Here is a 17,802-nt window from a genome sequence, read left to right on the forward strand (position 1 = left end):
GCTTTCCTTAAAAAAGAAAAAGAGGTTCCTTCTAATAAAAGTCCCAAAAGTAGCAGTTTCATCAGCTCTAGAGCATTTTCAAATTCTTTTCTCCAAAGAACTTACTAGAAATGAAGCAAAACTGAGTGTGAGGGAAGTAACATGGTTGTTTTCTTGATTCGCAGAAACACTTTGTTAACCAACATCCCCACACCCTCCGCCCATGGCAAGGGGAGATGAACTGTGGCAAGATCTTTATTCCTTTTTTTTTTTTTTTTCACATTTTACTCAACTTCTCATTTTTAATCAGACATGCTACACCAAGCATTCAAAGGACTCTGGGCAACTACATCTGCAGTACATCAGCCTGGGAGAGAGAAAGAAACATGTTTTCCCTGTGACTTATGCTTGCACAACACCTAGCACACTTATCCAATTATTAAATATTTATTGCACCTTTAATACATCAGTTACAAAAGCAAAATTTTCCAGAAGGGCAGGCTGGAAGGAAAGGGAAAGTACAATTAAAGGTTGCTGCTCTGTTGCAGTGTCAGGGCCAGGTGTTACACTCTCAATTTCCATTGTAAGACACTGGCAAATAACCTGGCTTTCCTATGGTAAAATCTGATGTTGCTATGGCTGGACTTGTTGCCTCTAGCAGCTTCCTAATTTCTGCAACTGGATGCACCCTTTCTTAATGTTGGACATGACTGACCATCTGTGCCATGGCTGTAGTATTGTTATCCTTGTAGCTGTGCCTTTTACTGAATGACACATTTGAGTGGTCAGGAGACTTAAGAGTGGTTTTAGGAGACAGAAGTTTGTCTTAGATATGTTCATGGGAGCTTGGAGAGGTTAACTTCCAAGAAATTGGCACAAGCTGCTGGATCTAGTTTCCTGCTCTTTCTTTCCTTTTCTATTTCCTTTGTTCTTCTTCTTCTTTATCCCTCTTATTTTCATGTTTTCTCACTCTCCATTGCATGCCTATGAGGAAATGGAACACCAGTGACTATCATGTGCCAGAGTCCAAAGCCTGCCAAGAGCAGGGTTTTTGTTGGTTAATGGTTTGCAACACCACATTCAGGATGTCCAGCTGCAGACCTCCAGCCTACCCTGGGTCTCACCACTCCATGGCGTTTTCTCCACCCACCAACACACACTGGCACACAAAGAAGAAAAGACAAAGCAAGCCCTGTAAAGGAGATTCATGACTCCAAAGCCTTTGAACCACAGACAGGTAAACAGATCTGGAAAGCCATGTGGAGCTGGGGAGATCACACCAGGACCATGTGTCACAGCTCTGCCTCGTTCATCCAGATGGACACCACGATTTACAACCTGCCTCACTGATCATCCAGGGATTACTGCTGCCCACCTTTCCTACCCTGCTTTCCACCTCTCCCAGCAGCTCAGAAAGAACTGAAACTGCAATTTGCTCAGCCTCCCAAACCCTACTGCAGGTCTGACCCTGAACACACCTTGAGCTCACCTCCAGCTGCGGGTGAAGTGCTTCCCTACTGCTTTTGCCCATGCTGCTCTCACCTAAGAGGTGACAGAAATCAATACAAGCAAAGCCCAAAAAATAAAGGATGCCTTCCATCATGAGAGCCTTTTTAAAGGTGACTAAAACAAGGCAAATTGAATTCCCACCTGGATGTTTGTGATGATTGTGGCAGAGCATGAGCTCTCCAAAAATACAGTCTTTTTTACTGCCCTACACCTAAGTGGTACTGATTAATTCTCTTGAGGGCACCTAAATTTAGACCTTCTGACTTCCTCTCCCACATGTGTTCCACACGTCCAAGGAGTGTGGCAAATATATACTTACAGTGCATGGGAGGCTCAGGCATCTGTCTATGTCTCCAGACCTCCTGCAAGAGAAACTATCTAGGGACTGATTTTTGAGGCATACATTGCCTTTCCACTCTGCCCCTCCTCAGGCCACGTTTTCTGATTTCAGAAGCAAGCAAACACACCTTCCTGATTGTTTTCAGTGCTTCCTGGTTCTCTGCCAGCCCACATTTGCAAAGAGCCATCTATTGGACACCATCCTATCCAGTGACTCCTGGGTATGACACATCATACAGCAGTCTGCTGAAGCATGAAATTCACATGATTTTCAACTTCTCCACAGTCAATTCACATATTTTTAACATCCACTCTCCAGCAGCCTGGGGGAGAGAAGTATGTTGCATTTGTGGTTGTGAGGAAGGCAAGTGGGAGTGAGGGCACCTGAGAAGCTGAGGCCCCTATGGTTGAGTGACTGTGTACATGGGACAGCTACAGCATTGTTGAGGTAAACAATGAGACATTCCACAGTTTAAAAAACAAAATACAAAAAGAATAAAAAACAGGGCGTATTTTCTGGGGGTGTAGATTTTTTTTCCCCATTTAGAGGACACACAATCCTCTGTACCATTTTTATTACGTTCTGTCATGATAGTAATTACTACAGTCTAAGAATCAAGCACAGATCCCATAAATTATATTACTCGCCAGTTATTTTAGGCATCCATACAACAATCTTACAGCAACATGCCGGACTTCAAACTGCTGTATGCCTAAGCCTGTCAAGTCAAGTGACTGTGAGTACAGCAGGAGACAAGTGGCCATATATGGCACCTGAGAAGGGACACACTTCTCCTTCTAGTTTAGATAGGGTTTACCCACCCACACTTGCCTTTAGAAAGCTGTTGGTTTCTAAGAATTTATTATCTGGGTGGGTTGTTCCCTGCCTTTGCTTGCACTGGCTTCTGCAGCAGCCACACAATGCTTGGCTGAGATGGGGCATTCAGGAGTTGGACTTTGAAGGTTGTCTGGGCTTCTCATTTTATCCTGCCAGGCAGCCGGCTGTAGAGCAAGGTGCCTTGGCTGATGAGGAATTTCTGCTTTCTCTTGAGCCATTGGCAGCAGCTGCACCTCCGCAAAGCAGCACAGGGCACATGTACCAGCTGTGTCTGTCAGCCACAGGCACACAGACACAAGGGCAGCAAGGACCAGCTGGAGGAAGCTGGAAGAAAATATGAATGCCAACAGAAACCACCAAGCCTTCACGATGCTGCTTCCTGGCTCCTCTAGTGATGCCACCCAAGAAAAAAAGGGGATGCTTATGGCATCTAACAGGAGGGGGAAGAAGCAGGGAGAGCAGCATTCAAAGTGCTTCCAGCAGACAAAACCTATCAGGTCTGGAAAGAGCTAGACAGGAGGTGGCCTGCTGTGGTGCAACTAAAGTTGAGCAAAGGGGATGCAACCACAGGGCCAGAAAAGAGCTTACTAGTTCTGCTGCAGTAGTATGCCACACACTTAAAATTACTTACTCAGTATCCACCACAAGTAAAGCAACATATGAGAGCACATCCTGTTGTACCTGATGCGTTGGTACCTGTACCCAAGGAAAACTGTCCCTTGTTTTCTTTTTCTTTTTAAGGAAGAAATGTATTTTTTTTATCCAGGACCTGCACTAACTCTTCCCATCTCCTGCTCAACTGTATCCCAGAGCAAATCCTTCACAGGCTGGTAACCCAGCTGCTAAAACCTGCACTTGTAACACAGCCGGCACCAATATCCCAACGCCTAACCTTTCCCGTGCAGTGGGAGCTGGAGTCAGCAACGTCCAGAATCCAACATTAAACCCTACCCAACAGGAGAGCAGGGCTGTGGCAGACCTGTGTTGCACTGTGGGGTGGGCAGTGGTGCAGCATGTGGTGAAACAAAGGATGTCTCTAAAACACAGAAAAATAAACAAGATAGATGGGAACTTAAGGTTCCACCAAGGAGTCCCCTCGGATAAGAAGGCTAAGTTGTTCCCATGAGGAGTCTTTCTAGTCCTGGCTGAGTCCCTCCATGAGGGGAGCTAGGAGAGACGGTCAGTGTTTAACCCCGGGCAAGCACCGCTCGCCTGGCTGAGCCTTCCGCGCTGCAGAAGGCCCACATCCCACAGAGAAACGGCGCCACTCCGCGCTTTTGGTGGTGGGAAGGAAAACAACAAGGGGAAAAAAGGGAAAAAAGAAAAATATTCCCGTCTTCCAGCTTTGCAGCAGCCCCACTCTGCCCGCCTTACGGGCAACACCACCTCCCTTTCTCGTAAGGCGAGCAAAACGCCGCGTCAGGCAGGGCCGCTCCGCGGGGGGACGCGGGGGGGGAGTGGGGCCGAGCACTTCCTGCTCATCGTTACACAGCACTTTTCCAACCTTCCTGGGCTTTCCTTTCTTCCGCTGCTGCTGGCGGTTCCCCCTGGCAGCCGGCAGGGACGCACTCCCCCCGCCCGGCCGGGGCTGCGGGCGCTGCCGCACTCGGCCGCGCCGCCTCCCCTCGCTCCCCTCAGCGGGGCCCCCGGCGACCCCGAGCCCCAGCAGCGCCGTGGGCGGGGGCGCGCGGGGAGCGGCAGGAGGCGGGTCGGGCCCCGCGCATGCGTGGCGCGCCGCGGCGCTGGCCATAAAAGGGCGGCCGGGGCGGCGCGGGAGACGCGCTGGGACGGCGGGAGGCGAGGGAGCGATCCGAGCCGATTGCGGGAGCGAAGCCCTTGGTTCCTTGCCTTTACGCCACCGACCCTCCTTTCCCAGCCGTCGCCGCTATGGTGAAGACCGTGGGCAACCTGGTGAGTCCGATGGGCGGGGCGGCCATGTCCTTTCGCCGTGCGAGGGGCGGACGGCGGGACGAGCATCCCTCCCCGGCGGGCGGGCAAGCGGCGAGGGAGCGCTGCCGGGGGCAGCGAGGCAGGCGGGGATCAGTGCTCGGGCTGCCCCGGGCTCTCGGGAGGCCGTGGCCTGCGGGAGATGGCGGGTGAGAGCCCGTGTGCTGCCCGGGCAGGCGGAGCCTGCTTCGCCCATGCGGCGCGAACGGGGAAAGCCGCGCGGAGGGCTCGGCCAGAGCGGAGGAGGGGAACAAAAAACTGCGCGACCTGAGGCTTCGGGGAGTCGGCATGAGCAGGGGGGTGATGCAATTTCACGTTATGACGGGCTGTTGCTCATCGCCCTTTAAAGTCTTAAGGAAAACGTTCCGTTTCCCAAGCGGACAGCGGCGTACTAGAGCGGCAGGAGGAGAGAACGCAGTCTCAAGCTGCGTCAGGGGAGATTTAGGTTGGACATTAGGAGGAATTTCTGAAAAGACAAGGTGATTAGGTGTTGGAATGGGCTTCACAGGGAGAGATGGTTGAGTCACCGTCCTCGCCGATGTTTAAAGAAGAACTGGAGTGGCACTGAGTGCTGTGGTGTGCGTGACAGTGTGTTGTTGGGTCGCAGCTTGGAGCAGCTCGATGATTTCGGAGGTCTTTTCCAGCCTAGCTTGATTTTGTGATTCAGTACCTTAATTTCGCGGTCCTGATTTGCGTTATGTACTCCTAGTGTGTAGGGGCCCAGGCGGCTTTCTTGGAGTTTGGCCTAAGTTCTGTTGCATTTCGGAGCAGGACATAATGGAAAAGTTCATCCATTCTTGACTTGAAAGGAGCTGCTAGAGCCCATTCCCCATACTTAAACAGCAGGAGTTTCTGGCATAAGATGTTATGGTGCTGTCTGACACATTCACAACCCTAATGCAGCACATCACTGTTTGGATAGTGAATGCAAACACATCTGTGGCTCTGAGATACAAAATAGTAATAAAGCCTAGACCGACACATGGAGAATACCCTGCTGGTGATGAAATTGCATGTGGTCTTGTGCACAGCAGCTGATGTGGTTGATAGACAACAATAGAGTTTTTGTTAGCTGTAACTTAGAAACCCAAGTCTCTAAAAATATTGTCCATGCAAACTTAGCAAGCTCTTTATTTCAGGAAAAATCCTGTTGGGCTAGTCTCACCTTTTTGAACTTGAAATTTGATGCAAGTATCAGTTTGATCTCATTTTGAGGCATCTGCATGTGATGCTGTGTGAGCATCCTATAAGGCCCCAAAAAGTTGCTCAACAAAGTCTTTAACAGGGCTTAGAGTTGTTCTTGTACTCTAAGTTAGACACAGGAGAAATACCATCAAAGATATTCTCAACAGGTCCAAACAAAAAAAAAAGACTTTACTGGCGACTTTAGAGAATCAGGGAACTTTGGCAAAAGGTTTAGTGCAACATTCAGTCAACATAAAACACTTCTCAAAGCATTAACTTGGCCTCTTCAACTTAGCAAACTCTAAATTTGTTTGATTTCAAGTTACTTAAAAATTCTGTGAGGAGAGAATTAGAAGACGAAAAAGAAAGAAAAGGCATTTAAAAGGGCACATGTAGCTACTAACTGCTGGGTCCCAGCGGTGTTCAGCTGATAGAAATTCCAAGAGGAGGAAGGGTCAAGACATATGCTAGCAGCACGTTTGGCCTTAAATACCGCTTGCCTCCAGTGTGCCCGTGAGAGGCGGACGCCGTGTGTCTGGGATACGGGCTCTGGGGATGGCGGTGTGGGCAGTGCGCTGCCTCCCCAGAGCCGGGCCTGACCTGCCCCTTCCCCACACATCTGCACCTCAAATTGTTTCGAGGCCTCTGTCTTTCCAGTCTCTCACGCATCCAAGTTTGTTTTCTAGGCTGTGCTCTTCTACAGCCCGTTCACTTTAAAAATGAAAGGCATGTCAGACCTCTCCCACTGGACCGCAAAAGTGTTGGGATCTGATACATAAATATACAAACTAACACTTGTAACCACAGCTCGAAAACCGGTGAATGCCGGAAGCTCCTTAAAAGGAACGAAATGCCTTACCATTCAGGTCTTGGAGAGAGAATGGTGTGTGAATTCCAGAACAACCTGGAATTGTTGTTCTGCCTTGTATCTCTTCCCCTTCTCTGTTTATGGTGGCACAGAAGGGGCAAACTTTTGGTGGAAGGGTCGAGGTTTTTGTTACACACAGGAACAGGTTACACATGGCAAGTCAAATCTGGCTCTGCTCTAAGTTAGCTAGGCTTCCACTATTGTCCTAGCTATGAGCCTTGTTTAATAGTCTGCTGTAGTTAAAGTGAACTTTGGTTACGCATTCATAGGCAGTGTGAACTCAACAGTCATGCTGACAACAGCATTTTAACATCAGTGACACCCAGAGTATTCAAGCACAGGACAGCTGGGATTTCTGGATTAATTCTGGTTTTCAGTAAAACAGGTTTGTATTCTTCTCGGATACAAAGGGGAAAACCCATTCTTGCACTGTCTGCACTTCTGTGAGTGAGAGCTAGATAGAGGTGGCCCTTTTCCCTGCACACCTCTTCAGAAGCAGACTAGATTCTGAAGAATGTCTGCTTTCAGGGTGCTTGATGATCCCTCTGTAGTACCTGCTGTAGCACTACAGAAGGAGCTGTATTGGTCGTTTTTTAGTGGCCCTGAGATGAGTGACTAGTGTAACTTGTAAGAGGGTTTGACCATGGCACATACTGCCTTTTATAGTCAAAGCTAATGGGGTGTATAAACTTAAAAAGCTGGTGCGCCAAAACTTTCCTCTTCATCCTAGCTGCCTCTCTTGTTATTTAAGTTAAAGAAAATGATGAAAAATTACAGCTTTTGCTATAAGTGATAATTTTAGAAGTGGCCTGTGCTAGGGAGTTCAGGCAGTTGAACCTTTGCTTTGTTTATGCTAGCTTCTGCATTTAAAAGCCTCACTAAATTACATAGTAACCATTGGCAGTCAGCCCATGATTGGGCAGTTCAAGGATGACTTGATATGTATTGAAAATAATGTTGACAACCAAGCTTTAATCAAATAAGCCAGATAGTGTGGACCTGTATTATCTGTTGCTGAGGGCAGCAGACTCCTCCTTTCAGCACCATCTGAAGGAGGCCAGCAGCCTCTTTTTTGGAGCCTTACCTGGTGCTGGGAACCTCTGGGCCATTAGAGGCTTTCATTGTTAGAGCTTCTTACTTGGCCCTTGGGAACAGATGCCTGCTACCAATGTGTTTGTTGAAGGTAGCATGCCCTTTTCTGCTGGACGACAATACAAGTAAAATGGGGTCTTGTGTGTGCTCAGAGAGATTGTAGTTAAATATTTAAGGGAAAAACAAACAAACCCCCAAACCCCACCCCACCCCCCCAAAAAAAAGCATCACCACAAAGAACAAACCAATATTGACCAGCATGCTCGCTGAGGTTTTCCCCAGTGAGCTGCTACCTGGAGAAAATGCTGTTTAACAAAGCATGACAAATAGTCTTGTGATGGGAGGTTCCCCTTCTGGTAACAGAGATTATTTAGTTTTTCATAAAAAAGCTTGTTACTTTACAGTTAACATTAAAGACAACTAGTGAAGTCAGTTGGACTGGTCAAGCAGCTTGTTTTTGTTTTGCGCCTGGTACTGTCTTCCCCCAGGGAAATTAAGCTCACTAGAAAAACCTCCAGAACTTCTCACTATTTCAATATTTTTTAACTTGCAGGGGTAACACCTTTGGACCCAGCATCTTATTTCACTGTCCTGCAACAATTTTGGCTGATAGTAGAGATGATTTACAGGGTAACATCTGATTTGTTGTCAGGACCAGGTCACCAGTGGTGAATGATATATATGTGACCAACTGTAATTATGATGCTGTCCCACTTTCCCTTTGTTCTGTGCAATAACAAACCTCAGGTGTGTGGCCATATGATGAACACATTCCAAAGCTGGCTTCCTTTTACAGAATACAGTAATTATGCAGCTGGACAGGAGACTTAGGGGTTAAAATAGGATGGTCTAACTGGCAGCTGTGGAAGTGGATTCAATAGAGTGGTGCTCTTACAGTGGCAGATGTCTGAGAAGCTATACCAAAAATCAGTAGCAGAATTTCAAGGCCAGAAGAAGTGAAGCTTGATTGAGGAATTTATGATATAAGTCCTGGGAGGGAGCAGTGAGTGTGGATTGCTGTGCGCAGGAACACTTAAACATTGTAGGTGGGAATGGGCACAGGAATGCATACTATGTCAGTACAGAAGTAGAGGAACCTAGGGAAAACTTGACCGTTCTGTCTCTTTCAGAATGAGAGTAGGTGGTGTGGAGTGTTACTATTGGTCTTGTAGCAGAGTAGACTGTGACTGTCCAAGATGCAAGGATAGAAAAACCACCATGTGCCTGTGTGCCTCTGAAGAGAGCTATGTGGGGAGGGAAGAAGTCTGTTAACAGGGAGATGTAATGCTGAGTGTATTTGAAGTTACAGGAAGCTGTGAAGACTTTCACATAGGATTATGCATACATAAGAATGCTCATGCAGGATCTCTGCTTCCTTGTTAAATATATTCATGTCCAGTTTGACTTTGGCTCCTCAACTGTGTAGCATTCTTTGGCTTACTAGAGTCAAGTTGCAACTTACTGTGGCTGATTGCAGAAGCAGGTATGAATTAGTTAACCCCTGCACTGCAAAACCCCTGTGTACGTCTGGCAGTAACCATTCTGCTTTCAGTCAGCTGTTGCTGACAGGATTCCAGTGCTTTGCTCCATTAAGCTGGGAGGGACTAAAGCAGCTCTCTTTTGAAGTTTTTACCAACAGCTCTTCTGAAGCTTGATTGCCAAGACAACAAAGTTGAAAATTACTTACAAGTGACTTGTACTTTCTTTGACATAGACAGTATCAGAATGTAGGTGATCAACACTTTCTGTTTCTGCTTGAGATATTTGTTTGCCTTTTGCTAGTATGCAAGTATTTATTGCTTTTAATGTCTTTCAGTTCTATTAAAGCATTCACTTTTTGACCAGCAAAAAGGAGTAATGGCATGTAAGATGTTTAGTTCCAAGAAATATTGTCCAGAGATGATTTGTGTGACTAAGTGCAACACAGAGTGGAAGACTCAGAATAAGTATTGGATGTTTACTTGTGTAGTCTGTATGTTGTCTGTAGCGTTGCTTTGGCTAATGATGTCAAATGTGGGTTCGCTTGGCAAAATAACTATTCTATGAGGTTGCTTTCAAAAACATGCTTTAGAATAAAGCACACAGTATTATTTTAATGTTAGCCATTGATTGGAAAAGTCACCAGAGTGGATGACTGTACAAAGGTTTGTGTCTGTCCTTTCCAAATTCTGCAGATGAAAGTCTGTTCCAGATGAAGATGAACATCTTACTGCCAAGATGAAATGAGAAAATGGATTATAAAATCTCTAAGGATAATTTTTTGGGGATAACATAGAGCTGTCAGAGTTGAGTATCATGAGTAGAGAATTTCTAGCTTGTTTCCACAATTCAGTGAGTTTGAGCATTGTGGTTGTTTTCTAATTGGTGAGACATAGGACACTGACTGCTGCTAGCACCAAAAAAAACAATTCATACTGAAGCACAAGTGATGGTACAAATAACCCAGTTAAGTGTTTAAGACTTGCCATAATGATTAGTGTGTTAGGTCTGAGAGCAAGCCAGCACTGGGATTAGTCTTGTATCATTTAGGAAAGGAGGGGGAAATCATCAATGTGTTCTTTTTGGTTTGTTTTTTTTTTTTTTTTTTTTTTTTTTTTTTTTGTAGGTTGAATTTCAGGCAGAACTGCAATCTGCTGGTGAGAAGCTCATAGTAGTTGATTTCTCTGCCACATGGTGTGGACCATGCAAAATGATCAAGCCCTTTTTCCACGTAAGTAGTTTTTCTGGGTTTATTTCTGCATTAAATGTATATAAATGTTTGTGTTCCTTGAACATGGAGGAAAGTTCTTTTGCCTTATGCAATTTTAAGTCTACCAAGTGAAATAGACTGACCATTTGTATAGTTGGGAACTAATATGAGGTTTAGCTTTTGTCCTGGTGCTTACATGCATTTTGGGTACATGGACACCTGCCAGTTGCATTGCAACCTTCTGTACACTCAATGTAACTCCTCAGCTGTGTTTAGGTGGCCGTGTTATCTCATGATAAGGTATGAGAAGCTGTAGCATCTTTGGGTGATTAGCTGAAGGCTCCAAGAGAAGGCCTTCCACCTATGTCTTAGCATATATTGGGTCTTTGTGGGGAGAACGTATTTCCACAGACTCCTCCAGAAACAGTTGGCAGCAGAACAGAAAATTTTTGCTCTGGTAGTAAAATAGCTGCTTTAAGATGATAAAGCATGTTTCACTAGCAGTTTAAGCAGCACTAGCCTTTCCATTTATATGAATGCATCTTTTCAGGAAGCTTTCCTGGGACACTGTAACTGCATAGTTCTTTTTATTTCTTTCTAGAGTTTGTGTGAGAAGTATGGTGATGTGATATTCATAGAAATCGATGTGGATGATGCCCAGGTAAGGTCTGGGATGGTCCTGAAGGAGGACAGCTAAAGACTTCATGCAAGTGACAGCCAAGAATTCAAAATGTCTTCACGCATTTTGAATCAAAATCTGAAACAAAACAAGAGTTTTGTTAAAGTTAAAATTGAAACACAGGGATTTAGCTGGAAAGAATTAATTTTTTTGCAGGGAACACCTGAACAGAACAAACTATCTGCTGGTTGTCAGCACTCTTGAAGTCCTATGGCATGTGTTGGATAACTTGGAAGCAATGACCCTTTATTTTGGGAGGGAGTGTTGGTCTAAGGTCTTAAGCTGCTTTGATGCAGTCTTCCTTAAACCTAATGGTTCACAACCTACTGATCTGTCTGGTCCCTCCACTGCTCTTGGCACTTTTTCCTCTTTCATTAAAAATGAAATTAGGTCTTGAATTAAGTGCAATATAATGTCTGCTGTATTGCAGTTTCAACATTGTCTAATAGGTACTTGAAAAATATCACATGGAAGCCCAAGAGTTGCCATAGGGCTCTTGAGTCTTACAGGCAGACATCTGTTTTGATGCGGAAGTCTGGCTTTTTCCAAGCACAGAGTACAGGTTAAGGTTTTTGCTATTGCATGAATTAAGTATTGAAGAAGAGATCTTTAAGGCTTACTTCAGGCAGATGTTAACACTGCACTGGTTTTGCTAGTGATGAAATAGCAGAAGTTCTTTTGCTTTGTCTTGAACAGCAATGGCTTCACCTAAACAGAAGTCAGCTAGAGTGGGTTCTAAATTTAGCATACTTAAGAATGCCCAGTTGAAGATGATTTTTTTGTCTCTTCCAGGATGTTGCTTCACACTGTGATGTGAAGTGCATGCCAACGTTCCAGTTCTACAAGAATGGAGAGAAGGTAAGCTCTGCCTTCTTGGAACTGGAGCAGGCAAAATATACACTTGAAAGAAGATTGGGAGTGTTGGACTGCTTAGTCTGCTTTCTCTTGATTATGTCTCTATGGTACCACTAGCATTAAGGCACTCCTGAGAGGAAGCATCTTAGTTACATCTTAGTACCACAGCAGATGTAACCAGCAGTTAACTGGTGATGCAAACTGTGTTGTTCACAGGTGGGGAACTGAGTTAGTTACAGGTCAGTCTTACAGACAATTTCATGAGAGACTGGGGTGAGATGTCTGTGTTAAGACTGCTTAGCACCCTGTCCATCTGCCTAGCACCCTGCCTTTTACTTGGCTGGTGTTTGTTATCTGGGTGCAGCTTGTGTTGAAGAGAGAAATTACTATAGGTGCCTGTGGAATCCTGCCCAAACAGAAGTCTCTAACCTGGTTGAGGTTATATACAACAAGCAGCTGTTTAGTTTATTTCACAGAGAGGCTGTATAACCTTTGACGTGAAGGTCCTGTCCCTGTTTAAGGACTGAGCAGACCTCTTTTTTCTGCTCTGCCAAGAGATGGGATGCAGATTGTGCTCTGACAGCACAGTGTGCTGCCTGTGCAGGGTAGTTTGAGTAGCTCTCTGCATGAACTTGCTGAGCTGATTGTGTTGTCTTTGGGCTTTTAGTTTGCTAAGCAAGCTGAAGGTAGGCTTTTCTGAAGGAAAACAGTGCTCTGGGTGTAAGTTTCATGGCTGAAGGTGATGGAATTGCACCTTGGATAGTTGAGTGTCACAGGTAGGGTGACTTTCAGCACAGTATGGGGTCAGTATGAACCTTTGACAGTTCTGTTAGACTGAACTGCAACTTGGTGATGTCATTGGAAGAATTGTGATTACAGTGTGATAGTCAATATGTATCAAGCAAGCAGCTTCATGGCCTGTAGTGTAGTCTGCTCTCTGCCTTCCATCCCTGTAGATACAGGAGGACAGAGCTGCAGTTTTTGAGACAGCAGATGAATGTTGTCTGTCTTTCTGCTCTATAAGTTGCAAGATCAGTTCTCACAGGAGAAGCCAGGCACAGGAGTAGGTCATTTGGAATAGTCCTTCCAGAACTTGATTGGTAGGGTCCTGAGCAACTCAAGGTGACTTTGAGGTGCCTTTGATATGTGGGGACCTTCAGAATCCCTTCAAGCCTCTTTTTGAGTCTAATATAATACTGACCCAGGATTAATGGTAGTCTGGAAGTGAAGTTTGATAGTCTTCTGTCTCAACTTTTGCATGAGTTGAATTGAGTAGGAAATAAATATATGAACATCTGCAAAATACTTTGTTTTGAGAGTGGGAAAAATTTTAGTTTTTAGCAGAGTTGAATAGGTGTGTATGTGACTGGATGCTATGCAACTAATGTTAAGAAGCATTGAATGCAGTTCTAAAATCAATCTCTCTTTACAGGTGCAGGAGTTCTCTGGGGCCAATAAAGAGAAGCTGGAAGAGACCATTAAAAGTCTACTCTAATCTCCAGCCATGAAGACATTGAAGTGTGACTGCTTTGGCTAAATTACAGCCTGCAACTTTTCTACTTAAAAAAAATAAACAAGCTAGCTAGATTAAATGGTGCAAACTATCTTCTTGGTCCATGTATATGAGTAAAATAAAGTATAAACTCTTCACTTTTGGGTATTGTTGTGTGTTTAACAAAAAGCTTAGTAATTTCATAATGTCAGGTGAGTGTCAGGTTTTGCTGTGTTAAAAGACTTGTCAAAGGCAACCTCATCTGTTGTTGGCGTGGGAGCCATGACAGTTGCTTTAGGAGGAGTCTGCCACCCTACTCAGATGGCAGTCACTGTGCTATAATCTAGTTTACAAATACCAAAAGAGGAGCTGGAGAAAAGAGAGTAGTCACTGGGTGGGATACTTCTTTCTTTCATTACATCTTTTTAGTTAAAATATTTTTAAAATATTTCAAGCTGCATTTTAGAGTTTAAAGCTAATAAGACTTGTCCTTCCAGAGCATTATACCAATCCTGCCATGGAAGTGCAAGGTAGGATTTGGACTTGCTCTTTTTGCCTTTTTAATTTACCTTGCCATTTGTATGTGTACCTTCTGGTTCTATTAGTAAAGAAGTGTGTTTAGTCTGAGTTGGGCTGCTTTGTTCCTAGGCATTAGTCTGGAACAAATGACTGAAGAAGTAAAACTTGTAATCTTATGGTCAAGAGAATTATAGATTTATGTACTCTTGTAATTTTCATTTGATTGCTCTGTTGCACTCTCAGAACACAATTGACACTGTGTTGGACAGTAAACTGGTCTCTGTGGTACTCCAATCTTGAATCAGGCTGTCTGGATGAATGCTGACTTGCCAGCCTTTTTATACCTGCCATTCACCTACTCTTGGCACTGTAACCAAGGGAACAGTGTTTTTTCCACTGTATCAAAATGGCTTCCATGCTGGCTTGGATGTCCTGTATAAAAACTCAGTGAAGAAGGGAGCAGGGCTGTAGCTACCAGTGAGTACAGCTTAGTGAGCTGTGCTGCTCACTGAATATTGCTCATGGAAAACCTAGACTTCCTGCTGCATATGCAGACAATGTGGAATGAATGAGCCTCTTGTCTTTGTGGTAGGAAACTCACCCATGACTCAGCCTTACACTCACTTCACAAGTATGCATGAATTTTTTGATGGCTCTGGAGGACTGAGGGCCTTGAACAGCTTAATGTATAAGTTCCTAATTTGAAACAAGATTTTTCTAGTCCAAGAAGTGGCCACACCCTTTACTTGAGAGTGAGCCATCAAGGCTCTTTTTGGATGCAAGTTCTGAGTTGTGATTATGCAATGAGAAGAACATGGAAAAATATTTTCCATCTAGTTCTGGCTATTTGACTAAGAGAAGCGCAGCTGCATGTTTGAACTGTTCAAAGGTAAATGGGAAACCACTATCCCAAGTGGTGGGTGCCATGAACAGACTTGTGAGGAGAGAATAAAATGAAGCTGTAGCAAGAATGCACTATATGAACACACACTATCTGCAAGCAGGCATTGCTTTTGAAAGCAGTTTCTGCATGGCCTACTTAATCCCTTTGGGCAGTAACTGTGAACAAGAAAGCTTAAAAAAATTCCTGCTGAAAGTTCCAGATGAAGTTCAATAAGAGGCCCTGGCATCCCACTTCATCCTTAAATAATACTGAAGTGTGCTACCACATACAGTATTTCTGCTGAGGCAAGACCCCAGACAAGGTTGTTGCAGGGGAAAAGTGCGGTCAGTGGTGCTTTGCTGCTTGTGTGTGGAGTTTAACTTAATACTTTGCTTAGTTTTTTAGTAAAATTATACTCGGCAGTAGCCTTGGACAATCCGGGTGACAGTGACTGGAAATACAAGTTGTGATTGGAAAAACCAGAATAGCTGGAATACCTCTTGTGCTGAAGCAAGGGGTGCAAAGCAGTTCTTAAAAGGCCAGTGAGTTCAGCTTCCTGTGCTGCAGTATATTCCCCTCCCAAGAACTGGTATGTAGGCATACTGTGACGAAAATAACTTGCATAGCCTAATTTGAAAGAAGTTCTTTAAGGCTTGGCTCTTTGAGGAATATGCAGTGAGGATCTCCATGTTAGGTGAACTTTCTTTTTAAAGGAAATAACACATAGTCCTCAAATACAAAGTTATACCAGCATGTGACTATAGTTGGTCCTCGTCATTACAGGTGATGGAAAGCAAAGCCTATGCTTTGTTTTGGTTTTATGTAAGGAGCCTGGGTTCCTAGGAACCCTGGGAGGAGAGAACCCTAGTTCAGGATGGGAACTGGCTTGAATCTTTCAGCAGGCAAGGACAGGGTGGGTGTTTCAGTCTTTAACAAGCCTAGGTATAGCAAATAAACGTTTTGTTCTAAATGGAATGGGTATGAATATCCTTGCTAAAGCCTAGGGCATATGCCCTCCCACAAGTATTAAGTAATAGAGAGCCGGCTAGGTGCATTTTTTCGTTTGTTTTTCTGTGTGAAGGTGTGAGGCCAGTATTGCTGTGTGCCAGGCTGTTATATGGTTTTGCAAGGGTTCCTCAGGGTGAGAGAGATAGACAAGAATCTTGGCTTCATGATCAGAAGGCTGGATTTATTAATTTATGATATATAATACATTATGACTATACTAATATGAATAGAGAGAAAAAAGTTCAGAAGCTGCTATGCTAAGAATAGAATAGGAATCTAAAACCAAGAGAGCTCTCTGTCAATCTGTCCCAGAGAGCTTGGTCCTGTGATTGGCCCTTAATTTTAAACATGGAACATGAGCCAATCACAGGTGCACCTGTTGCATTCCACAGCAGCAGATAATTATTGTTTACATTCTCTTTCTGGTGCCTCAGCTTCCCAAAAGAGGAAAAATCTCAGAGGATTTTTATGAAAAGATGTGACACCAGGCAGTAGCACAGCATTCACTCCTTCATTAAACTCTGTGGTCTGCTTCTTGCATGAACAGAATTAGCTGCTTTGATCCAATGATCTGCAAAGATGCCTGTAAGAGGGAAGTGGGTAGATAGACAACTGACTTGAATGTTTGGTAGACTTGATGTACATGGCAGAGAAAAAACAACAAGAAAGGTTTCTTTTGGAAATAAGGGTTTCAGGAAGAAGTTTTGCCCCTCAAGCAATGACTGCAGTCTGTCATTTGGCTGTGAAATAGCTGGGATCTGTCCCCTGCTGTCAAACAAGAAAAACAGGATGTTTTTGTCTGCAGGCCTGTTATATAGCTTGCTTATAATGGGCTGGCCAACAGGAAGAGAAGTACTTCTTTGAGTATAGCAATTAAAACACATAGCTGGAATAATTAAGCTTAATGAGAGAGGACTAACATGAAAGGAAGGGCCAAGAGGTCACAGTGAGTGGACATGTGAGCTGTGCTTGATCAAATTGCAGTGGCATAGTGACACTCCTTACCTTCATCCAGGGGTTCTGAAAGGGCTGTGTGTCAGGCATGTGAGGTGCTCAACCACTCATCTCTTGCAGCAGTCAAACCTAACTGCAACTACAGCTAGCCATCTGCTTTCCCTTCTTTCCTTGACCTGAATGAAGACTTTAATTCCCCTCTGGAATGATTCCAGTAAGAGTACTGGTAATAATTTCAATGTTTAATTTCTTAACTCTTCATACATTATAACTAGCTGGATCTACCAAGCTAAAAATTACATATTTTTTTTACCAATGACAACTGGCATAGCAGCTCCTCTGTGTTGTGCTCTATTGACATGCAGCTTTCAGCCACCAAAGGAATTGGCTTGAGGAGCATACTGTTGAAATCCTTGCTGGATTAACTCTGTTGTGCTAGTCCCTGGCCCTTGGTGAAGGGTGGGAGAGTCTGACCTGGTGAAGGTGCAAGATGCTTTTTCCCATATGAAGGAACAGATGCTTTTGTTCCTTTCTCGCTACCACTATAGTTTAGAGCTTTTATTTACACTCATATCAGAGAGGGCTTGGCTTTGGCCATTGGTTAAGTCCCCTTTGGAGCTGGCTGTCACTGGGTCTATCTGATGAGGTGGCAGCTTCTAGTCGTCACCAGAAGCCACCCCTGAAGCCTCCCCAGTAACAAAACCTTGGTAAGAATGAACTAGGTGAGTTTGAGAAACTTGGAAACACCTCAGGAGATAGTGGAGATGAACATCCACCTCAAATGCAGTTTTTCCTCCTACGGTCCAGGTTGATAGACAGAAAAGGTGAAGGAGGCATGAGAGCTGCACAAAGTTCTATTACTACCTGCAGCTGACAAACTCAAGCTTGTGCCGTACAGATTACCACAAGGTGGCCACTGCTGTCTGTGGGTTTTATATAGTGTGTGTACACAGGCAGGCTCTGTGA

The 17,802-nt window shown here is 44.5% G+C and overlaps 1 protein-coding gene across 1 annotated transcript; it reads left to right on the forward strand.

The window, feature by feature from the left end:
• Positions 1 to 4,419: 4,419 nt before the first annotated feature.
• LOC134431785 (thioredoxin) lies at positions 4,420 to 13,630 on the forward strand. The gene is made up of 5 exons (XM_063179976.1): positions 4,420 to 4,576; positions 10,363 to 10,467; positions 11,048 to 11,107; positions 11,918 to 11,983; positions 13,413 to 13,630. Exons 1-5 carry the CDS (start codon positions 4,553 to 4,555, stop codon positions 13,473 to 13,475), a joined length of 318 nt encoding a protein of 105 aa, XP_063036046.1. The 5' UTR covers positions 4,420 to 4,552; the 3' UTR covers positions 13,476 to 13,630.
• Positions 13,631 to 17,802: the final 4,172 nt, after the last annotated feature.

The sequence above is a fragment of the Melospiza melodia genome, chromosome Z, assembly GCF_035770615.1.
Source record: "Melospiza melodia melodia isolate bMelMel2 chromosome Z, bMelMel2.pri, whole genome shotgun sequence".
Classification (NCBI taxonomy): domain Eukaryota; kingdom Metazoa; phylum Chordata; class Aves; order Passeriformes; family Passerellidae; genus Melospiza; species Melospiza melodia.

What these genes read in the sequence shown, in the direction of transcription:
- LOC134431785 (XM_063179976.1), top strand. Translation starts at nt 4,553, where the DNA reads ATGGTGAAGACCGTGGGCAACCTG. An exon ending in TGATCAAGCCCTTTTTCCAC is followed by an intron (nt 10,468 to 11,047) that starts GTAAGTAGTTTT and finishes ATTTCTTTCTAG; the next exon opens with AGTTTGTGTGAGAAGTATGG. An exon ending in TCGATGTGGATGATGCCCAG is followed by an intron (nt 11,108 to 11,917) that starts GTAAGGTCTGGG and finishes TGTCTCTTCCAG; the next exon opens with GATGTTGCTTCACACTGTGA.